This window comes from Benincasa hispida, chromosome 12 (genome assembly GCF_009727055.1).
Source record: "Benincasa hispida cultivar B227 chromosome 12, ASM972705v1, whole genome shotgun sequence".
NCBI lineage: Eukaryota > Viridiplantae > Streptophyta > Magnoliopsida > Cucurbitales > Cucurbitaceae > Benincasa > Benincasa hispida.
Window position 1 is genome coordinate 68971391 of NC_052360.1, and position 21839 is coordinate 68993229.

The 21839-nt window shown below is 40.0% G+C and overlaps 1 protein-coding gene across 1 annotated transcript; it reads right to left on the reverse strand.

Annotated features, from left to right (window-relative positions):
* Positions 1-15567: 15567 nt before the first annotated feature.
* On the reverse strand, positions 15568-20105 carry LOC120067614. Its single transcript, XM_039019158.1, is given in 6 exon segments — positions 15568-15882; positions 16114-16452; positions 16810-16982; positions 16985-17464; positions 17569-17886; positions 19928-20105. Coding segments are annotated over 6 exon segments (1803 nt in total).
* Positions 20106-21839: the final 1734 nt, after the last annotated feature.

A 21839-nucleotide genomic window follows, 5' to 3' on the forward strand; every position in this document is an offset into this window, starting at 1 on the left:
AGGACGAACGCACCGAACGTCAGACTCAGAGCAGTCCAATTAATGTTGTTAGCAATTCATGCTCTATAAATAGAAGCCGACCAACCGAAATTCAAGTTATCTGGAGATTATCCCTCACTGGGGATTTTCCTCGCGATCCAGACAAAATGCGTGAGAAGACGCCTGAGAATTCTTCACCTCCTTCATCCATTTCGAGTGAGACTAGAGCCTTTGACCTCGGATAATTCTGAGAAACTCGTGTTGGAATTATACTTGATTTCAGCACAAGGAAACTTTGGTACGCACTACTCCAACGCATACTACGAGCATATCATTAACAACACATATATTTAGACGTAGGCATAAAAAATGTCTTTATCACAAAAGAGCTTAAGCGCAGTTAGAGCATTCATTCATTCATCAGCGCATCAGATAGACAACATTACATGTCGTATCCTTACAAGTTTATGGCAGCATGAGCTTGTATCATTCATATTCATCATTGTCTATATGCATATAGATAAAGGCATCCATTTTTATATCATCAATCATGCCTTAAGTGATAACCTAAATAGGTCTGTAGTATAAGGATTAAGGTAGGATACCTGATCATGGTGACACCACGGATACAACCCGCTTTGTAGAAGTTTGCAAGTGTTATAAACTACAACATACGGTAGATCCTGACCATTTATGTGGAGACGTGCGAGCGGGGGTGTCCTATACAAAGAGTTTATATAAGACCTGGACCACGAGATGACTAGACTATGTATATAACGCCGTTGATAGTAGAGACTTGCATCTCACCTAAACGACCATAGGTGACACGACCTCAATCCTAAGTGTTTTGGGAACTCCTACCTTTGAGGGCGGTCCTTTAATTAGTATGGGTGAGAGTGACCAGATTGCCAACTCAACATGCCTACCTTTTTGGGGACTTGTCTGATCTGGGAGTTGGGAACTCAATCCACAAGATGGAATTCACTCATTTCCCGAAGCAGGGATAAGTAGAGAGATTGTTCCCTTAAGGGCTGATTCCGGGGCTTGAACATAGTGGCCACAACTTCTCTTTGGAAGAGAAGACTCAGTCATATTAGGACTATGACTTATATTCATTAGAGGGATCAGTGGTACTTAAGGAGACAGATGTAACTATAGGAACATAACGGTTATTGGCCAACTGTACTTACGAGCGATCGGTGAAGGGTTATCGCACTGCTGATTGGTTGAGATGGACACATAATATATATCTGTGGTAAGGAGAGTTCAGCTGCCAGTTTTTAGTGGAGTGTCTGGCAGTTAACGAATGGTGGATCCCGTGACTAAAGAGTTTAGTCAGTTATTCATGTACCGTTGGAGCTTCAAGCTACAAGACCATGAGGTCTCCTTGGTAGCTCAATGGATTCAATTGAGGATCAATTCTTGATGTTGGTTTGAAATGTTCAAATTGACAAGAGGTATTTTGAATATATATGATATAATCGGTATGATGTATGAGATACATATAGTGGAGGATTGATGTAAATGAGATTTACATTAAGTATCATGGAATAGAAAAAGAACTATGGTTTATATGTTTCATGAGATGAAATATTAAAAATATAGGTTATAAATATAGTATGATAAGTTGGTTATCATTTATATTTATAATAACATAATTATTCAATAATTAATTATTTTTCTTTAAATAACCAATTGAGTGGGTGGTCATTGGATTCATGGTAACCGTGAGTTTAAAAGAAAAGTGGTTTTCCTAATTTTAGGAAGATTTTACAAACGCTGAAAAGTTTTCCTAAAAAGGTTTTTGAGTTTTATCTCTCGTGCAAAAGAAACTCACGTAGTCGTCAAGTAAATATGGATTTACTAAATGACGGTTGGGCGAGCTAAACGATGGTGTAGTGGCGAGCTAAACGATCATGCAATATTTACTAAACGATCACATAGTTTTGCTAGACGATCGCTTGCCCAAAGTAAACGATCGTGTAGAGTCTGTAGGCGATACATGTTGGAAGTAAAATTAGGGACGGATGGGGTTGTACATGCAATCATGCATTAGACATGGCTTAAGCTATGCGTTTACGCCCATGTGTTGGAATGAAAATGCGTTAACCTAGTATGCAATGACCACGCGTTCCTATCGCAAGTTTTCTTACGCTCGCGCCAAGTATAATGCAAATGCAAGTTTCTCGGGTAATTCGAGGCCGAACACAGGGACTTGTCACTCAATAATGCTCGTGAAGCAATGCATTTGAGGCGATGAATAAAAATTAAATGAAGAAAGTTTAATGGATCTACACACTACTCCTACTCCTAACTAAACATATTGAGCAATAGAAGACTTGCGATGAGAATAGGTAGATACACAACAACCATTAATGCATAGTAATGTGTATTATCTTAAATCGCTCGAGTAATCCCAGCTCTTCACACTAACGCATCGCACACCTCTTGGTGGTCAACTGCATGACTATATCTCTATAGTGCATGGTTGCATTGAACATAAGATTGTGCCTATCTCTAGGAACAATGCATACTTTGCTTTAGTACGTTCCATCTCTTACCTTCTCAGGCAGTTAGACGCGGCTATTTAACTTATAGACAAGCATTGCAACATCCCATAAACAAGCATTGCTACAGCCTTTCACCAATCAAAGAGGATTAACTCACTGTACTTGCACAACGCACACTTCTCGGTGGGTTGCTACATGCGTCCTATCTCTAGGCTACACGATTAAGTATGCGATCGCCTTTGATAAATAAACGCTGAAGATAAACAATGAAAGAGATAAAGATGATGAAGAAGACGACAATGAAGGAATCAAGATATGCATTTGATTACAAAATGTCTTAATATCTTAAGCTAAAATGTAATACAATACAGAGGTTATAAGAGAAATGAAGGATTCTACGTCAAGGCTGCTAGTGGTCCATGGATGAATGGTGGAGATGTCTCTCTCGAGCTCTATCTCCAGTGAAAGCTCCGGTCGTCACTTGATCTGGTTTAGAGAGGTGAGGAATTCTCACTGAAAATCTTGCTCAAGCTCTCATCTGTGATCGCAAACCTCTGCCTTGAGGCCGAATTTCGGATGTCTTGAAATGAAGATCCAAAGGGCTATTTATAGAGTTTAAACACCGACAGCTATCATGATTGCGTTATGTCTTACTGCTGCCTTTGTCACGGTATGGGCAATGTCACATTGTCTTATATTGTTCATACTCCAAAGGTATGCATCCAAGCTTGATTTAGCTAAAGTATCAACGCGTTCTACCCATCATGTGATCGTCCTTCTATTATGGTTGTCACTTCGTGGCCGCCATTTCCAATTGATCACCGCATTCACTTAATCACGGCAACTTTCATGCGATGGGCGCATTCGATCACCGCAACTTCCATGCGATGAATGCATTCGATCACCGCAACTTCCATGCGGTGGGCGCATGCGATCCAACTTTCACTGCATGCATTTGTCTTTGCGATCGCCTGGCTTTAGTGCATGTGTTTGTCTGCGATTGCTTATTTCCAATGCATGCGTTTGATTCCTAGGATAGGTACAAAAATAAACACTTTGACATGGAGTAATGCATAATATTGGGGTCAGTGAGGGTTTAGGTGCTAATTGATGCAAAACTCAAATTTTCGCAATTTCTAAGTATTATCACCGCATTTTCTACTTATTATCTCTCATAATTCTAAATAAAAGGCTTATAATAACTAGCATTTCTGCCAGTTATCACACCCCCAAACTTAGAATCATGCTTGTCCTCAAACATGCGTCATACTTAAGAAATTCTTACCTCACCTTCCGTCTTTCCTTTGCGATGACCAGCCGCTCAGAATATAATTAACTCGTACCTCTAACCATGGCTGCAATACTCTCATCTACTTTGGCTGCTTCTTTAAAAAGATCTTTTCTAAGTTGAAATTTTGCAAGCCTTTGCTCAAAAACTTTTTATTCATTCTCCACAACCTTGCGTTCAGCTCTTGAGAATGCATTCGTTCAAAACAATTCAAGATTATGCGATTACTTATTCGAATGCGGCGTTGAACCTAGTTATGCTCTTCATTTTGGCTTACCCCCACGTGTGTCATGCGGGCATCCAACATCGGTTGCGTTCCATACTCAACTCAACTCATGTCTTGCTTGATTTGGCTTGCGCCAGATAGAGGAGTTGCGCTTATGCGTTGATCCTGGAGACTTACCTTCGTTTTGGCTTGCCTCCACGGGTGTCATGTGGACATCCAACTACAGGTAAATGCCTTTCACAACTTAACTCTTATCAAACATGGGTTTCTCCATTGCATTGATAGTGGAGTTGTTATTTTCAAAATTATTTTTTTTTTAAGGGAATGACCACAATGTAATGAACGCAATTCTTCGAGACCACTGCCACCTCCAAACTTAGAGGGTGGCAGCATTCTCATTGCAAGCTAAAAACAAACTCAACAGGAATGTGATAACAAATGTTTGAGTAAGGGTTTGCACACAATAAAACTATAGACTTTCACAATTTGAAGAAGCTATTAAAAGTATGGAGACCCTTGCGATACTAGTTAGAGGATGCGGTGAATTATTTGTACCATTATAGATGCATCGCAAAGAACCGCAATCAGACAAGGAGAATTTCAAAAGGATAATGCGTAAAAGATAACAAGAACAGAACCTTAAGTAGAATAACGCATGCAACAATGCGTTGGAATTCTTGTGATTGAAGCCATGCGTTGAAGGATGTGGAGGATTCTTCTGTTGTAACTGCACACTGAGGAGAGTTATTATCGCACCTATAAGGAGCAAATGCACCACAACCAAGGAAGCAGCCGCATATCCAATATAACAATAAATAAAAATAATAAACTAAACTAAGAAAGCAACGTAAAGATAGAGTATAAGACGTCCTTGGAGAAATTAGAGTGTTGTCACCGCAAGGAGTCTCCCATACAGGAGATGGCTCTCAACTACTTGGGTCAAGGGGTTCGCCCTGACCATTGGAGCTTCCAGGAATTGTTGGATGCATGATGGTTAACATGCGCCTAATTTCTTTCAGCTCATGCGACAGATAGCCTTTCTATCTAGGGGGTCAATATTTGACTTTCTACGCATTGTCTATACTTCAAATATTGTTTGCAACTTGGTCGCACAATCTATAATACGCTTAAGATTTAAAGGGTGCTTGCGAAAACACAAAACTTCACGAAACATTAGCTGCCAAATCCTTAGCACGGCACCAAAAACTTGTTGGAAGGAAAATTAGGGATGGATGGGGTTGTACATGCAATCATGCGTTAGACATGACTTAAGTTATGCATTTATGCCCATGCGTCAGAGGTCATACATTGGAATAAAAATGCGTTAACCTAAGTTGCAATGACCACACGTTCCTATCACAAGTTTTCTTACGCTCGCGCCAAGTATAACGCAAACGCAAGTTTCTCGAGTAATCCAAGGTCGAACACAGGGACTTGTCACTCAATAATGCCCGTGAAGCAATGTGTTTGAGGCGATGAATAAAATTAAAATGAAGAATGTTTAATGGATCTACACACTACTCCTACTCCTAACTAAACAGATTGAGCAATAGAAGACTTGTGATGAGAATAGGTAGATACACAACAACCATTAACGCATAGTAATGTGTATTATCTTAAATCGGTCGAGTAATCCTAGCTCGTCACACTAATGCATCGCACACCTCTCGTGGTCAGCTGCATGACTATATCTCTATAGTGCATGGTTGCATTGAACATAAGATTGTGCCTATCTCTAGAAACAATGCATACTTTGCTTTAGTGCATTCCATCTCTTACCTTCTCAGGTAGTTAGACATGGCTATTTAACTTATAGACAAGCATTGCAACATCCCACAGAAAAGCATTGCTACAGCCTTTCACGAAGCAAAGAGGATTAACTCACTATACTCGCACAACGCACACTTCTCGGTGGGTTGCTACATGCGTCCTATCTCTAGGCTACACGATTAAATATGAGATCACCTTTGATAAATAAACGCTGAAGATAAACAATGATAGAGATAAAGATGATGAAGAAGACGACAATGAAGGAATCAAGATATGCATTGATTACAAAATGTCTTAATATCTTAAGATAAAATGTAATACAATACAAAGGACTCTGCGTCAAGGCTACTGGTGGTGCCATGGATGAATGGTGGAGATGTCTCTCTCGAGCTCTATCTTCGGCAAAAGCTCCGGTTGTCACTTGGTCTGGTTCGTGGAGGTGAAGAATTCTCACTAAAAATCTTGCTCAAGCTCTCATCTGTGATCATAAACCTCTACCTTGAGGCAAAAGTTCGAATGTCTTGAAATGAAGGTCCAAAGGGCTATTTATAGAGTTTAAACACCGACAACTATCATGATTGCGTTATGTCTCACTGCTGCCTTTGTCGCGGTATGGACAATGTCACATCATCTTATCTTGTTGATACTCCCAAGGTATGCATCCGAGCTTGATTCAGCTGAAGTATCAATGCCTTCTACCCATCTTGCGATCATCCTTCTATTATGGTTGTCACTTCGTGGCTGCAATTCCCAATTGATCACCGCATTCGCTTGATCACCACAACTTTCATGCGATGGGCGCATTCGATCACCGCAACTTCCATGCAATGGATGCATGCAATCTAACTTTTAGTGCATGTGTTTGTCTTTTCGATCGCCTAGCTTCAGCGCATGCACTTGTCTGCAATCTCTTATTTCCAATGCATGCGTTTGATTCCTGCGATAGCTACAAAAATAGATACTTTGGTATGGAGTAACATATAATATTGGGGTCAGTGAGGGTTTAGGTGCTATTCAGCGCAAAACTCAATTTTTCGCAAATTCTAAGTATTATCACCACATTTTCTACTTATTAGCCCTCATAATTCTAAATAAAAGGCTTATAATAGCTGGCATTTCTACTAGTTATCAATAGACCGAGTTAAACGATGATCTAAACAATCGCATAGCTTTTGCTAGACGATCGCTTAACTTTATCTAAACGATTAGGCATCGACCTATACGATAGGTCTCCGCCATCTCCCACTTGCCCAGTCGAGTGCACGATCAGTGTTTCCTCCTTCATCTTCCTCACACCAAGTCCGAATAGAGCCCACCCTCTGGATTCTCACACCGAGAATACCAAGGAGCCTTATTGGTGGTGTCATACTCAACTCGACACCGTTGAGCTTTTCTGGAGGCCGTTCGTGCTATTGCTGAGGAGTTCGTGACCGAGGCAATCATTTAGGACGAGCACGAAATGTTCGTGCTGTGTTGCAGTCGTGTAGATCGAGCATTCGAAGTTTTCATTGTTCGAGCGGTCATGCGCAACGGAGCATAGAGATGCATCTACAAATGTTCGTAGGTTTTTCTTGATGGAACACGAGACATACGCAGCGGAATAAGGATCTAATTACACTCTAATTGCTTTTAATTAAATAAAATAGCATGTAGAAATACATGTTATTTATACTGCTTTATTTAGATATTGAGGTTAAAAGAGAGGAAAGTTGCATCAATTGTATGGAAATGGGCTAAGAAATGTAAGAATTATAAATTTTCGTCAATACACCCACTGACACCATTGCGATGGTAGAAAAGAATATTTCAAGTCTCTTTTGCAGGAAATCAAGTCACCGTATGTGTTCATGGCTCAAGAGAAAAAGATTAACGCATCTACATCGCATTACGCCCATCATTCAGGAATGAATAGATGATCAACGCAATGATGGCGCATGCGACAATTGATCAAGAGCTTTGCGATCAACGCAACGTCAACCTCATGCAGTAATAAAAAAACAACACCGCATACGACCAAATGATCGAAGATGCAAATGAGCGACGCAATCGCCGAGGATTTTGACACGTGTACAACTAACTATTGTGCATTTTCGACAGATTGATTGCATAACAGAAGGAATATTTATTCCACTATTTTTGGAATTTCCATAATAATAGAGTGGGGACCACACGGCAGAGATTCAGAGCATTCACCTATAGATACCTTCAGAGAATTCACTGAGAGATATACTTGATACGAGGCTATTTTAATATTTGAATATTGAGAGAGAGGCTGATCTGAGTGCTGATCGAAGAAGATCTGGGAAGAAAAGAGGCATGGCCGAGAGGTGAGTCTCAGGGAGAATCATTCCAAATCCTCGCCGTGAAGCTCTGTATTGAGATCAACTCTATCGGTTGAGCAAGCTTGAGAGGGAAGCTCATCCTTCCATTCACTCCATACACCGGCAAGTAATCTCTCCATCCATATATGTGTGAAGACATTGGCACTCTTCTGTATCTGTTTCTAACTCTTATTCATCAATTGTATTTAACTTAGTCTAAATCATTCCCACCATGTATCAGACGCTTGATTCTATAATTAAATGTCATGATCATTTTCATCTCCATATTTCTGTTTATTTCCGTTCCTCTATTAATCGCTTTCTCCACGATGTTTTCTTAATCCCTTGGTGATTAATATGAATTAAGCAAGTAACTTAACCTATGCTAAAAAAATAAAGATGTTTAGCTAAAACATGCTAGACGACATCTTCACCTGTGAGAGCATAAGTGAAGATGCCATTTTGATTTGTTGAGAGAAGGTTAGAAGAATGTGTTAACTAAAGCAAGAAGTACTTCCAGAGATGGAAGCAACCTTGCGTTCACTATGTTCATCCCTGTTTCACCACAAAGATGTGGGAAACACGACCAATCACCGAGAGGTGTATGCCAAGGGAAAGCGGAACCGCACTTATGTCTTTAATGCAATTAAGGAACTTACGATCTTTATATTAATCATCCTTTCTCTTTCTACTTCACACATAAGCCTTGCCACCATATAACAGATTCTTTGTATAATCTTCACAGTCAGTCTCAATCTCGGTATCACGTATCATATAACCTGTATCTTGTATCATCATAGCTTAGGTTTACTTTTACCGCACTTTACTTTTATCGCACATTTATTTTAACGCATCTTTACTTTACTGCACAAATTTACTTTATCGCATGTACAAACCTTACTTTTATTAAATTGAAAAACCCTCAGTCGCATATATCACGAATGTAATGCAATTAACCTAAAACAATCCCTATGTTCGACCTTAGATCACACCGAGAAACTTGCGGTGGAATTATACTTGGTTCCAACACAAGGAAACTTGTGACAATACATAATATACTACAAGATTTTCATAAATAACGCATATCTAGAAGTAGTATTGCATAAATAAAGTGTGTCTGAGTAAGCTAACACAACATCCACATTCCATTTCCATTCCAAGTCATTGAGTTTATGGTAGCATTAGCTTATATGATCCATCATTCATCACCATCCATATGCCTATTTAGAATCACCGCATCTTAAGTGTTGTATGACATAAGAAGATAAATTTTATGCTGACAAGTTTATGGCGCCGTTGCTGGGGAACTGGTAACGGGGACTTGGACTTGTATCATGCATTATATATCGTAGTGCGTGTGCTTAAAATAGAAACATAAAAAATCATGTCATCAAGTTTAAGGCGTCGTTGTCGGGGATTGGTTAACAGTTATTGTTTAAGAATGTTTGTGGTATTTTGCAAGACAGATCTCTTTGTACTGGCTATTCAACTTGGAGAGCAGTTTAACAGTTTACGAGTACTAGTACTGAACCAGAATTCATAGCTGACCCAGAGATCGATCGTACATTTCGTGCACGGGCACGCCAGAATCGAGTGAGGCGAAAGAAAGCAGCTGATACGGCAAATAATAATGACAATGCGGCTCCCGCAGGAAATCAAGGGATGGTACGGCCAGCACAGGATCCAGTGTTCCTTGCTGCAGATCGCAACATTCCCATGAGGAACTACGCGGCACCCAATCTGTACGATTTTTTGCCTAGGATTTCAAGGCCGATGGTCGAGGAGAATGCAAGATTTGAGATCAAGCCAGTCATGCTTCAAATGATCCAGAACGCAGGGTAATTTGGGGGTCTGCAAGGTGAAGACCCACATGCCCACCTGACCAGCTCTGTCGAGATGTGCGGTAACTTCTCAATACCTGGCGTTACCCCTGAGGGTATTAGACTATATTTATTCCATTGCACCTTGAGGGATGAAGCCAATAGGTGGGCTCACTCACTGGAGTCAAACGAGATTACTTCATGGGATCAGTTGGTTGAACGGTTCATGAAGAAGTTCTTCCCACCGGCTATCAGTGTAAGGTGACGGAAGGATGTGCTGAACTTGATCTCTGGGTCCACTTAGAGTTACCAGATCACCCCAGCACTCTTAAGTCGTCAGACTGCTCTCCGCGGTGAACGGTCAGTACAAAGAGATCTGTCCTGCACATAACATGAAAATATTCAACATTAACCATTAACCATCCCCAACAACGGCGCCATAAACTTGTAACGTGTTTGGATTGATGATATAAATTGCTCACAATGATGCGATACTACATCTAGTTATGCGTTAATTATGGATGTTCATGTAGTATTCCATGCGTTGTCACAAGTTTCCTTACGATGTAACCAAGTGTAATTTCATCGCAAGTTTCTCGGTGTAATCCGATGTCGAACACGAGGAATGGTTTAGGTTATTATAGTACGCTCATGATATATGCGACCAGGTTTTCAATCTTTAAAAATGAGTTTGTATAAGTATATAAATTGCAATAAAATAAAGGAAAGCAGTAAAGATGCGATAAAAACATAAAAATACAGTAAACCTAAGCTAGATGATACAACATACAGACTTCATGTACAAGATGCTGGGATTAAGGCTGGCTGTGAAAGTTATGCAAAGACATGGGATGCGACGACAAGTCTTATGAACAAAATAGAAAGAGAAAGACAAATAATACAAACAACGCAAGTTCTTAATTGGATTGAAGGTACAAATATTGTTTCGCTCTTCTCTTGGCGTACACCTCTCAGTGATCGGCCGCGCTCCCACATTTCTGTGGTGAAACAGAGACTAACGTAATGAACGCAAGGTTGCTTTCATGACTATAAGTACTACTCGCTTTAGTTAACACATTCCTCTGACCTTCTCTCAATAGATTAGAATAACACCTTCACTTTTGCTCTCACAGGTGAAGATGCCATCTAGCATGCTTTAGCTAAACGTTTTTTATATCTTTAATATAGATTAAGTTCTCAGTGATTCATATTGCTCATCATGGGGTTAAGAGACATCATGAAGAAAGTGATGGATGGGTGAGCGGAAATAGATAGAAAATGGTAAATGGAATCTATTGAAGCATTTAATATTTCTACTAAGCGTTTGATACATGGTGTGTGAATGAAGAGATAAAGAAAACATGAAATACACAAAGAAAGAGAGATAGAACAGATACAAACAAGTGCCAATGTCTTGGCACAGATTTAATGGAGATCTGCTTGCCAGATAGGATGGATTTGATGGTAGGAAGAGCTTCCCTCTCAGGCTTGCTCTACCGGTAGCAGGGATCTTTGCACAGAGCTTCCGATCGGGTGTATGGCAGGTTGGATCTGAGATTCACCTTTCGGCCTTATCTCGTCTTCTTCTTGGATTTCTTCTCTTAAGCACTCAGCTCAACCTTTTCTCTACAATCTAGCAGCACTTAGCCCCGTATCAAGTAGCATATCTTTTCTCTTAAATTAATGGGGTATTTATAGGTGCAGATCTTTGACTCTGGCCTTGTGGTCCCCACTGATGGTTATGGTAATTCTGAAGATGGAGGGATATTATTCCTTCTGTTATGCAATCAGACCATCAATTTTGCACAACCGTTAGTTTTACACATGTCTCAATCCTCTACTCTTGCATTGCTCAGCTGCATCTTTCGATCATAGTTTCGCATGCGGTGTTTGTTTTTATTACCGCAGGAGGTTGAAGCACAGCTCTTGGATCAACTATTGCATTGCGTCGTCATTGCTATAATCGTCTCTTTATTGTTGATTGACGGGCGCAATGTGACAGAGATGCGTCGATTACTCTCTCGTGAGCCTTGAGCGCAAGAGGTGACTTGGTCTCATGCAAAAAAGAGTAAAGTTCGGTTTGTCTTCCATCTTTTTGGTGTTAGTGGGTGTAATCGCAAAAATTTATAATTATTGCAATACTAGTCTAATTTTCATAAAATTGGTGCATAATTACTAACTTTTGGCCGCAATATCTAGATAAGGTGGCATAAATAACTTGTATTTCTACAAGTTATGAGTAAACCTAAGCTAGATGATACAAGATACAGGCTTTATGATACAAGATGCTAAGGTCCAAGATAACTGTGAAGGTTATGCAAAGAACATGGAATGCGGCGGCAAGTCTTATGTACAAACAGAAAGAGAAAGATAACTAATATAAACAACGCAAGTTTCTTAATTGTGTCGAAGTTATAAGTACGGTTCCACTTTTCTCTTGCTGTACACCTTTCAATGATCAACCGCGCTCCCACATGTCTCTGGTGAATCAGAGACGAATGTAATGAACGCAAGGTTGCTTCCATGTCTGGAAGTACTACTCGCTTTAGTTAACACATTCTTCTAACCTTCTCTCGATAGATCAGAATGGCATCTTCTCTTCTACTCTCACAGGGGAAGATGCCGTCTAGCATGCTTTAGCTAAATGCAGTTATCCCTTTAACACAAGTTAAGTACCCGTTTAATTCATATTAACTACCAAGGAATTAAGAAGACATCATGAAGAAAGTGATTCACGGAGGAACGGAAGTAGACAGAAAATGGAATATGAAGGCAATCGAAACATTTAATATGTCTATTAAGCATTTGATACATGGTGTGTGAATGAAAAGATAAAGAAAGTGAAATACAATGATGAAAAGAGATAGAACAGATACAAACAAGTGCCAACCTCTTGGCATTGATTCGGGTGGAGATCTGCTTGCCGAATTGGATGGATCAGATGGATGGATGAGCTTCCTTCTCCGGCTTGCTCAATCGGTAGCAGGGTTCTCAGCACAGAGCTTCTAAGTGGGTATTCGGCAGAATAGAACTGAGACTCACCTGTCGGCCTTGTCTCGTCTTCTTCCCGGATTTCTTCAGTTAATCACCCAGCTCAACCTTTTCTCTCAGCACTTTAGCAGCAATTAGCCTCGTATCCAGTAGCATACATTTTCTCTGAAATCTATGGGGTATTTATAAGTGAGGATCTTTGACTCCGGCCTTGTGGTCCCCACTTGTTGTTATGGAAATTTCGAAGATGAAGGGTTATTAATTCTTCTGTTATGCAATCAAACCGTCAACTCTGCACAACCGTTAGTTGTACACGTGTCACCATCCTCCGCTTTTGCGTTGGTCAGCTGCATTTTTCGATCATGAGTTTGCATGCGGTGTTGTTTTTATTACTGCATGCGGTTGAAAGTCAGCTCTGGATCGACTGTCGCATTGTGTCGTCATTGCATTAATCGTCTTTTCATTGTTGATTGACGGGCGCAATGTGACAAAAATGCGTTGATCAGTTCTTCTTGAGACTTGAGCACAAGCAGTGACTCGATTTTCTGCAAAATAGAGTAAAATCTCCTTTTCTTCCATCTTAAAGATGTTAGTGGGTGTAATTGTGATAATTCATAATTATTGTATTTCGCAGCTAATTTTTATACAATTGACGCATATTTATTTTCTTTTGGCCGCAATATTTAGATAAGTATAAATAACTTGTATTTCTACAAGTTATCACACCCCTAAATTTAGATATATGCTTGTCCTCAAGCATATCTTCTACTTAAGCAATAAAGCTTAATTCCTATCCTATATTTTTGGGTTGATTGGTTGCTTCGAATGTTATACTTAGGCACATTACTTGACATCAAAATTTCCTTCTATCCTCACTACTTCATAACAAAGCCCTACTTTATTCTTCTATATAACAAATTTCTGCTAAAAAATGCTTTTCTAATTTTTCAAAATAGAATGTTTTTCTCTTCTTGTCAAAACAACTTGATGTATCTATATGCGGTGACCAAAACTTTGCATCATTTATTTATTTAGAGACTGTTGATCGTGGTTACACTCTTCATTTTGGCTTGTCCCCACGGTGTCATGTGAACATCCAACTACGATTGTGTGCCAATTTCAACTTTAACTCATGAATTTTAGAGGAGTTGTCTCTTATATTTATTTTTCTTTTATTTTTTTCTATTTCATATTGCGTTGTTCTTAGAAACCCACCTTCGTTTTGGCTTACTCCTACGGGTGTCATACGAACATCCAAATACGAGCAGGCTCCTTTCACAACTAAACTCTTATCAGGTTGGGAACATTTTCAGGGTTTCCCTTGCGCTGACATTGGAGCTTTGTATGGATTTTTTTTTTGTAATGAAAATGAACGCGTTTTCTTAAATACTGCATATTTTGATCTTATCTGCTTAGACCTTCCCCACCCCCAAATTTAAAGATGAGCAAGGTCCTCATTGCGTTGTTTGGATAGACTAGACAAACACTTAGAAGAAAAGTTCCAAAAAGAAGGTTTGAGCAGAACTTTGAAAGATAAAAGGTAAAGTACTGCTAAACTAAGAACTAACTAAGTATTAGTCAGAATTTACTAAGCATGGGAAATGTTTCTAAGTATAAACATATATTACATCATAGCAACACAATGAAGAACAGAAAAGTAAAATATTGAGAATATCGCAAGTTTTGACATAGGATGATAAAGAAAAAGGCACAGGCAAAATGGAGTAAATATGTACTCATTGTATTGAATATTAACAAAGTATACAATTAATTACAAATTAACGTAATACCAAAATTTGTGCCTGGACAAGAATCAAAGAATTAAGATGTCATTGTTTGGATTCGATTCAGACGTGTGCATGATAAAAGAAATTAACACCGTGCTTCTATTAACGCAAGTACATTTTTGCTGAGGACGGGCAACAACGCATATATCCCTGCAACACACCCCTTAACTAAACACATTTCTGGAGGATACCTCAACATAGTGCATTTAGCTAAGGACGGGCAAAGGACATATACGAGTGCAACACACCCCTCAACTCGATGCATTTGAGTGTAATAGCCGCAAGGTGTCTCTTGTTAACACACTATGCATCAATCATCGTGTTACATACCAGTTAAAATTTTTTTTTTTGTTTAATTCATCAGAAACACTAGTCGAAAAGACATTGCGGTGTTTAATGTTTCATCCAATCATTCACAAAAATTAAAGAACAACGCTACTAATGTATACAAACTCAATGCTTTAAACATGACATGAAAAAAATTAAAGCGAAGAGAATTACAGAAAACAGTAAAGGCTAATTCTAAAAAGAAGTAAATACATGATTTAGAAAGCAGTAAGAGGAAACTGCAAAGAAAGCAAGTAAACATAGATAGGGATGTTGATTGAAAGAAGTTCTCAGAATTACCGCAATCGCTTCCCTCCGAAAGCGATTTAATCCTGCTTGTCCAAGTCAATGGTGTCCATGCGTCATTTGAAGTCGCCTCTGTAGTAAGGCTTAATTCGTTGACCATTGACTTTAAACGCGTTGTTCCCATCTAAAGTTGTTAGTTCCACTGCTTCGTGAGGAAAGATAGTCTTGATTTTGAACGGTCTAGACCAGCGAGACTTCAACTTTCCTGGGAACAATCGCAAACGAGTGTTAAATAATAATACCTATTGATCTTCGATGAATGTCCGATCGTTTATGTGGTCTTCATGCCACTTCTTGGTTTTCTCCTTATAGATCTTGGAATTTTCATAAGCGTCCCTTCGCCATTCGACTAGCTGATTTAATAGCAGCTTCCGGACTTTCCCCTCACTTGCTAAATCAATCTTCAGCTTCTTACATGCCCACATTGCCTTATGTTTTAATTTGAGCAGTAGATGACAAGCCTTTCCAAAGACCAGGGCATACGAGGACATGCCAATTGGTGTTTTATAGGCAGTCCTGTATGCCCACAGTACTTCATCAAGCTTGGGTGACCAATCCTTCCTGGAAGTATTGACTACCTTCTCCAAGATAGTTTTGATCTCTCTGTTAGAAATCTCTGCCTGCCCATTAGTCTGTGGGTGATAAGCCTGTCTCTTATACACATCTAGATGTGTATAAGAGACCAGGGCATACGAGGACATGCCAATTGGTGTTTTATAGGCAGTCCTGTATGCCCACAGTACTTCATCAAGCTTGGGTGACCAATCCTTCCTGGAAGTATTGACTACCTTCTCCAAGATGGTTTTGATCTCTCTGTTAGAAATCTTTACCTGTCTATTAGTCTGTGGGTGATAAGCGGTTGCAACTCGATGGCTGGCGTTAAATTTAGTCAACAGGTTGGCAATTATGCAGTTGATAAAGTGAGAGCCCTCATCGCAGATTAAGGCCCATGGCATCCCATATCGAGCAAAAATGTTCTTCTTCAGAAACTTTGCCACTGTGGCCGCATCATTCTTGGCACATGTGATAGCCTCAACCCATTTTGATAGATAATCAACCGCAACCAGGATATAGTGATGACCTTCTGATGGTGGAAACGGGCCCATGAAGTCAATTCCCCAAACATCAAATAATTCCACTTCTAAGATTGATGTCAATGGCATTTCATTTATTTTTGACATATTTCCCATTCTCTGACATCTATCGCATTGTACAATGTGGGCTTGGGCATCCTTGAACAACATTGGCCAGAAATAGCCACATTGTAAAACATTTGCAGCAGTCTGCTGCCCCCAAAATGTCCTCCATACGGGGACTCATGACAAAGCTCTAGAATGTGCTTGACTTTGTGCTCGGGAACGCATCGACATAATATATAATCCAGTCCTTGTTGATATAGGAATGGTTCATAAATAGAATTTGGCATCATGTCTTAGCTTTTTCTTCTGCTGGTAAGAATAGTAATCTGGTATTTGACTGCAAACGATGAAGTTCACAATGTCCGCATACCAGGGAACATTAATGCCCACTACCATCAGTAGCTCATCGGGGAATCTTTCTTCAATATCTTTTTCTCTACCTAGAACCTCACAATTCTCCAATCTTGACAAATGATCCGCAACTTGGTTCTCGGTACCCTTCCGGTCATTAATCTCTGGTCAAATTCTTGCAGTAGCAACACCCACCGTATAAGCCTAGGTTTTTCATCCTTCTTTGTCATCAAATATTTGATTGCAGAGTGATCCGTATACACCACAACGGTTGTTTCGATTAAGTATTGTTGGAATTTCTCCAGTGCAAATACCACTGCAAGCATTTCCTTTTCTGTGGTTGTATAGTTTTCCTGTGCATCATTCAATGTTTTACTTGCATAATAAATAGGATGCAATACCTTATCCTTGCGCTGACTTAAAACTACGCCCACAGCATATCCACTAACATTGCACGTCAACGTAAATGGTTGGGTCCAATCTGGCACAATCAAAATGGGTGCGGAGATAAGCGCATCTTTCAATGTGTTGAATGCTTTGGTGCACGCATCATCAAAGTTATATTCTTGGTCAGCTTGAAGGAGTGAACTCAGGGGCCTTACGATCTGGGAGAAGTTGTGAAAAAATCTTCTATAAAACCCAATGTGTCCTAGGAAGCTCCTAAGTGTTTTGCGTTCACTGATGGGGATAACATGGAAATTGCGTCGATCTTTGCTTAATCAACTTCCAATCCGGCTTTAGAGATTTTGTGACTTAGAACTATACCTTCTTCCACCTTAAAGTGGCATTTTTCCCAGTTCAAAATAAGATTCATTGCCATGCATCTCTTCAAAACCTTCTCAAGGTTAGACAAACAGTAGTCATAGTTATTGTCGAAGACTGAGAAATCATCCATGAATACCTCAACTGACTCCTCCAAGTAATCTGAAAATATTGCCATCATGCATCGTTGAAAAGTTCCTGGTGCATTGCAGAGTCCAAATGGCATGCGTTGGAATGCGAACGTACCAAATGGGCATGTAAAGGTAGTCTTGTCTTGGTCCTCCGTCGCAATTGCTATTTGGTTATACCCTGAATAGCCATCAAGAAAGCAGAAAAATTCATTCCCCGCAAGTTTGTCTAACATCTGATCAATAAACGGGAGTGGGAAGTTGTCCTTTTTAGTGGCCAAATTTAGCTTGCGATAATCCATATAAATAATCCACCCCGTAGTCGTTCTTATGGGAATCAATTCATTCTTGTCATTAGTGATGACTGTCATCCCCTCTTTCTTCGAAACACACTGCACTAGGCTCACCTAGCTACTATCAGATATCACGTAGATGACACCAGCGTCCAACCACTTTACTATTTTCTTCTTCACGATATCCTTCATGGTAGGGTCCAAATGACGTTTCCTTTCTACAGATCCAGTCTTTCCTTCTTCCAAACGAATCTTGTGCATACAATATGAAGTACTGATTCGTCAAATGTCTGCCAAGGTCAATCCTAAGGCCTTTGCGTTACTCTTTAGGATCTGTATGAGCGCATCTGCTTTTTCCTTACTCAGCGATGCGGAAATGATAACAGGTAATGTGTCGTTACTTCCTAAGTAAGCATACTTAAGGTGCACGGGCAACGGCTTTAACTCTAGCACAAGTGGTTCTTCTAGAGATGGCTTAATACACTGTGAAGTTTGTTCAATCAACTTGAGTGGTTCAAAATTTTCTTCCACATAAATTGCGGCGCAGTCTTCCTCCACTATTCTGCCGATTTCACAATTTTCTTCCTCCAGCTCCTTCAGAGGTTTGTGCCAATGTCCTTCCCGTAGTTCCTCGATATATTGGCAGTTTTCTATATCACCTGGGTACTTCAACGCATTGAGTACGTTGAATTTTACCTTCTGATCGTTGACCCTGAAAGAGCTGTATCAGCGCTCGCCCTGTGGCGAGAAATGGTCAACCCAGGATGATAGGGATTTCTCTATCGGCTTCGTAATCCAATATGAAAAAGTCTGTCGGGAAGATAAACTTGTCCACTTGCACGAGAACATATTCTATCTTGCCCTCAGGAAGCTTTATCGATCTATCGGCCAACTATAATGTGATCATGGTTGGTCTTGCTTTGCCGATATCCAGCTTCTTAAAAATTGACAAGGGCATTATATTTATGCTTGCCCCTAAATCGCACAGCACGTTCCCGACCATCTTCCCTCCTATCGTGCAGGGTAGTGTAAAGGTCCCAGGGTCCTTCATTTTAGTGGGGAGGTTGTTTTTAAACAGTGCGCTACATTCATATGTTAACGCAACCGTTTCATTTTCCCCAATCTTTCTCTTATTGGCGATAATATCCTCGAGAAACTTTACATGACTCGACATCTACTGTAATGCTTCTATCAAAGGAATATTAATGTGTAGTTATTGGAGAACGTTCAGAAACCTCTGAAATTGCTTGTTATCATCTTTCTTTTTTAGCCTAGACGGGAAAGGTGGAGGATCCCGCCATATTTCTTATTCACTTGGCTGTCTGGTGAGGTCCGGTGCTTGCTGTGTTTCATTAGCTGGAGGTTGCGTCGATTGAGAATTCAAATCTTGAAGAGCTTCATCTTTTGTAGGTGAACTTGAATCTAAACTGGTACTTTTTCTACAAATTAGTTGATTGGTCATCATCAACCGTTGGATCTACTGGTGCTGTTGTTGCATCTGTTTCTAATGCCATAGGGCTGTTGTTTTGCCACTTCGCAATGTCACTGCGTGACATTGTTCTTTACCTCGCTGCCACTTTGTTCCTAAACTGTCGTGACGCATACCAGACGCTTTCTTCTTGAATTCCCTTGCAAGTTGATCTATCTACTCTTCTAATTCTTTTAGGGAGTCGGCTTGCGATTGTCTAAATGCCTCGCTCTTTTCAATGTAATGTTTTAACGATGTCTCCAAAATCGAGGTGCTGCAAGAGGTATCATATAAGAATGGTTGGTCATAGGGTGGTATACCTTGAGAATTACCTGAGTTACAGGCCAGAGTAATGAAGACCGGAGAGTTGCCTCCATTCCCTTGATAATTATTCTGATAGAAACTATCGCCCCCCTAGTTGTGATTCCTGTCCCAACTTAAAGTTGGGTGATCCCACCAACCAACGTTGTAGATGTTGTCAAATGATTCATCGTAAACAAAATATATGGGTTGTTGATTCCATGGGCAGACTTCTACTGGATGTCCCTCTCCACATTGGACGCAATTCATTGCAGCCACGTGAGTCACCGCATTAACTTGCACTGATCCTTGAGAGAGAGTTCTCTGTTGGTTAGCCATCGTTTGGAGAAGTGGGGTCATTATGGTCATTTTCTCTACCAATGCGCTCATTGTATCGGTTGACACATCAGAGCTTTCTACTCTCTCTTGTTCCCGACATCTTACCTCGAGCCCGGTATCAACCCACTCATCAAAATGTTGCGAGATGCAATCCAATATGTTCTTTGCTTCTCTATATGATTTATTCATTAATCCCCCCTCTGTGGAGGCATCAGCAACTGCTTGCGGACAGCTCTTCACTAACTGATGGAATCGAACCCAGGCGATGCTCAAGTTTCATAACCCTTTTGTTCGAAATTCAAAATGTATCTCCTTCTCTTTGCGTTGACAAACGGAGGAAAAAATCTGCTCATGAACCTATCAACCAACTGCTCCCATTCATTAATTTCATCTGGCTCTAATTCTTGAGCCCACCTCTTTGCTTCATTCCGCAGTGTGTATGGGAAAAGATATAACCTAAGTCTTTCTTGAGTCACATCAGGTATGGAGAATGCACTGCACATGTCTACAAAATTCATCAAATGTGCACGTGGGTCTTCTCCTTGTAATCCTCCAAATTGACCCATATTCTGAACCATCTGCAACATAATTGGTCTGATTTCAAAGCTTACATTCCATTTCAACCATAGGTCTTGAAATTCCTGGTGAGAATTATAAAAACCTGGCACCGCATAATCCCTCATAGGGATATTATGGTCAGCAGCAAGAAAAACTGGATCTTGCACTGGTAAATTTCCCATTCGGTTTCCTACTGGTGCCATATCTTCATTAGCCATACTTCTTCACAATTACTTTGGCGCTTGAAAAATGAACTATTTGGCGCGCGATCAGTACCTTGATCTCTTGCTTGCTTAGAGGTCACTAGATCACTCCAGCACTTAAAGCCACAAGATCATAGCTGGCTCTCCGTTGACAGACCAGTTACAAAGAGATTTGTCTCTATCTAAATACTAAGAAAGAGCAGACCTGAAAGACAATAAACCGTTAACCAATCCCGGCAACGTGTACGTCAAAACTGTTAACGAATATTCTATATCTTCAACAATGCGATATACAAATATTGCGATATTATTACTTCTAGCGATATTGCGTTAATTATGATTGTTCTTGTAGTATGCCATGCGGTTGTCACAAGGTTTCAGTTACATTTGGAAACCAAGGTAATTCCACGTTGCCAACTTCTCAGTGTGATCCGAGTCCGAAGCACAAGGACTGTTTTGAAGGTTATTGCGGTATGTTTCGTGGTATATGACGACCAGGGTTTTCAATCTTTAAAGAGTGTTTTGTACAAGTATATTTAAAATTGCGGGTAAAGTAAAGGAAAGCAGTAAAATGCGATAATAAAATAAGTGCAGTAAACCTAAGTTAGATGATACAAGATAACAGGGCTTCAGGATACAAGATGTGGGGTCCAAGCTTGGTTGTGAAGGTTTATGCAAAGAACATGGAATGCGACGGCAAGTCTTATGTACAAATAGAATACAAAGATGACTAATATAAACAGCGCAAGTTTCTTTTAATTGCGTCAAGCTATAAGTACGATTTCCGCTTTTGTCTTGGTGTACACCTTTTGTTGATACGACCTTTTGCTCCCACATGTCTGTGGTGAATCAGAGATGAACGTAATGAATGCAAGGTTTCTTCCATGTCTGGAAGTAACTCGCTTTAGTTAACGCATTTTTCTAACCTTCTCTCGATAGATCAGAATGGCATCTTCACTTCTGCTCTCACAGG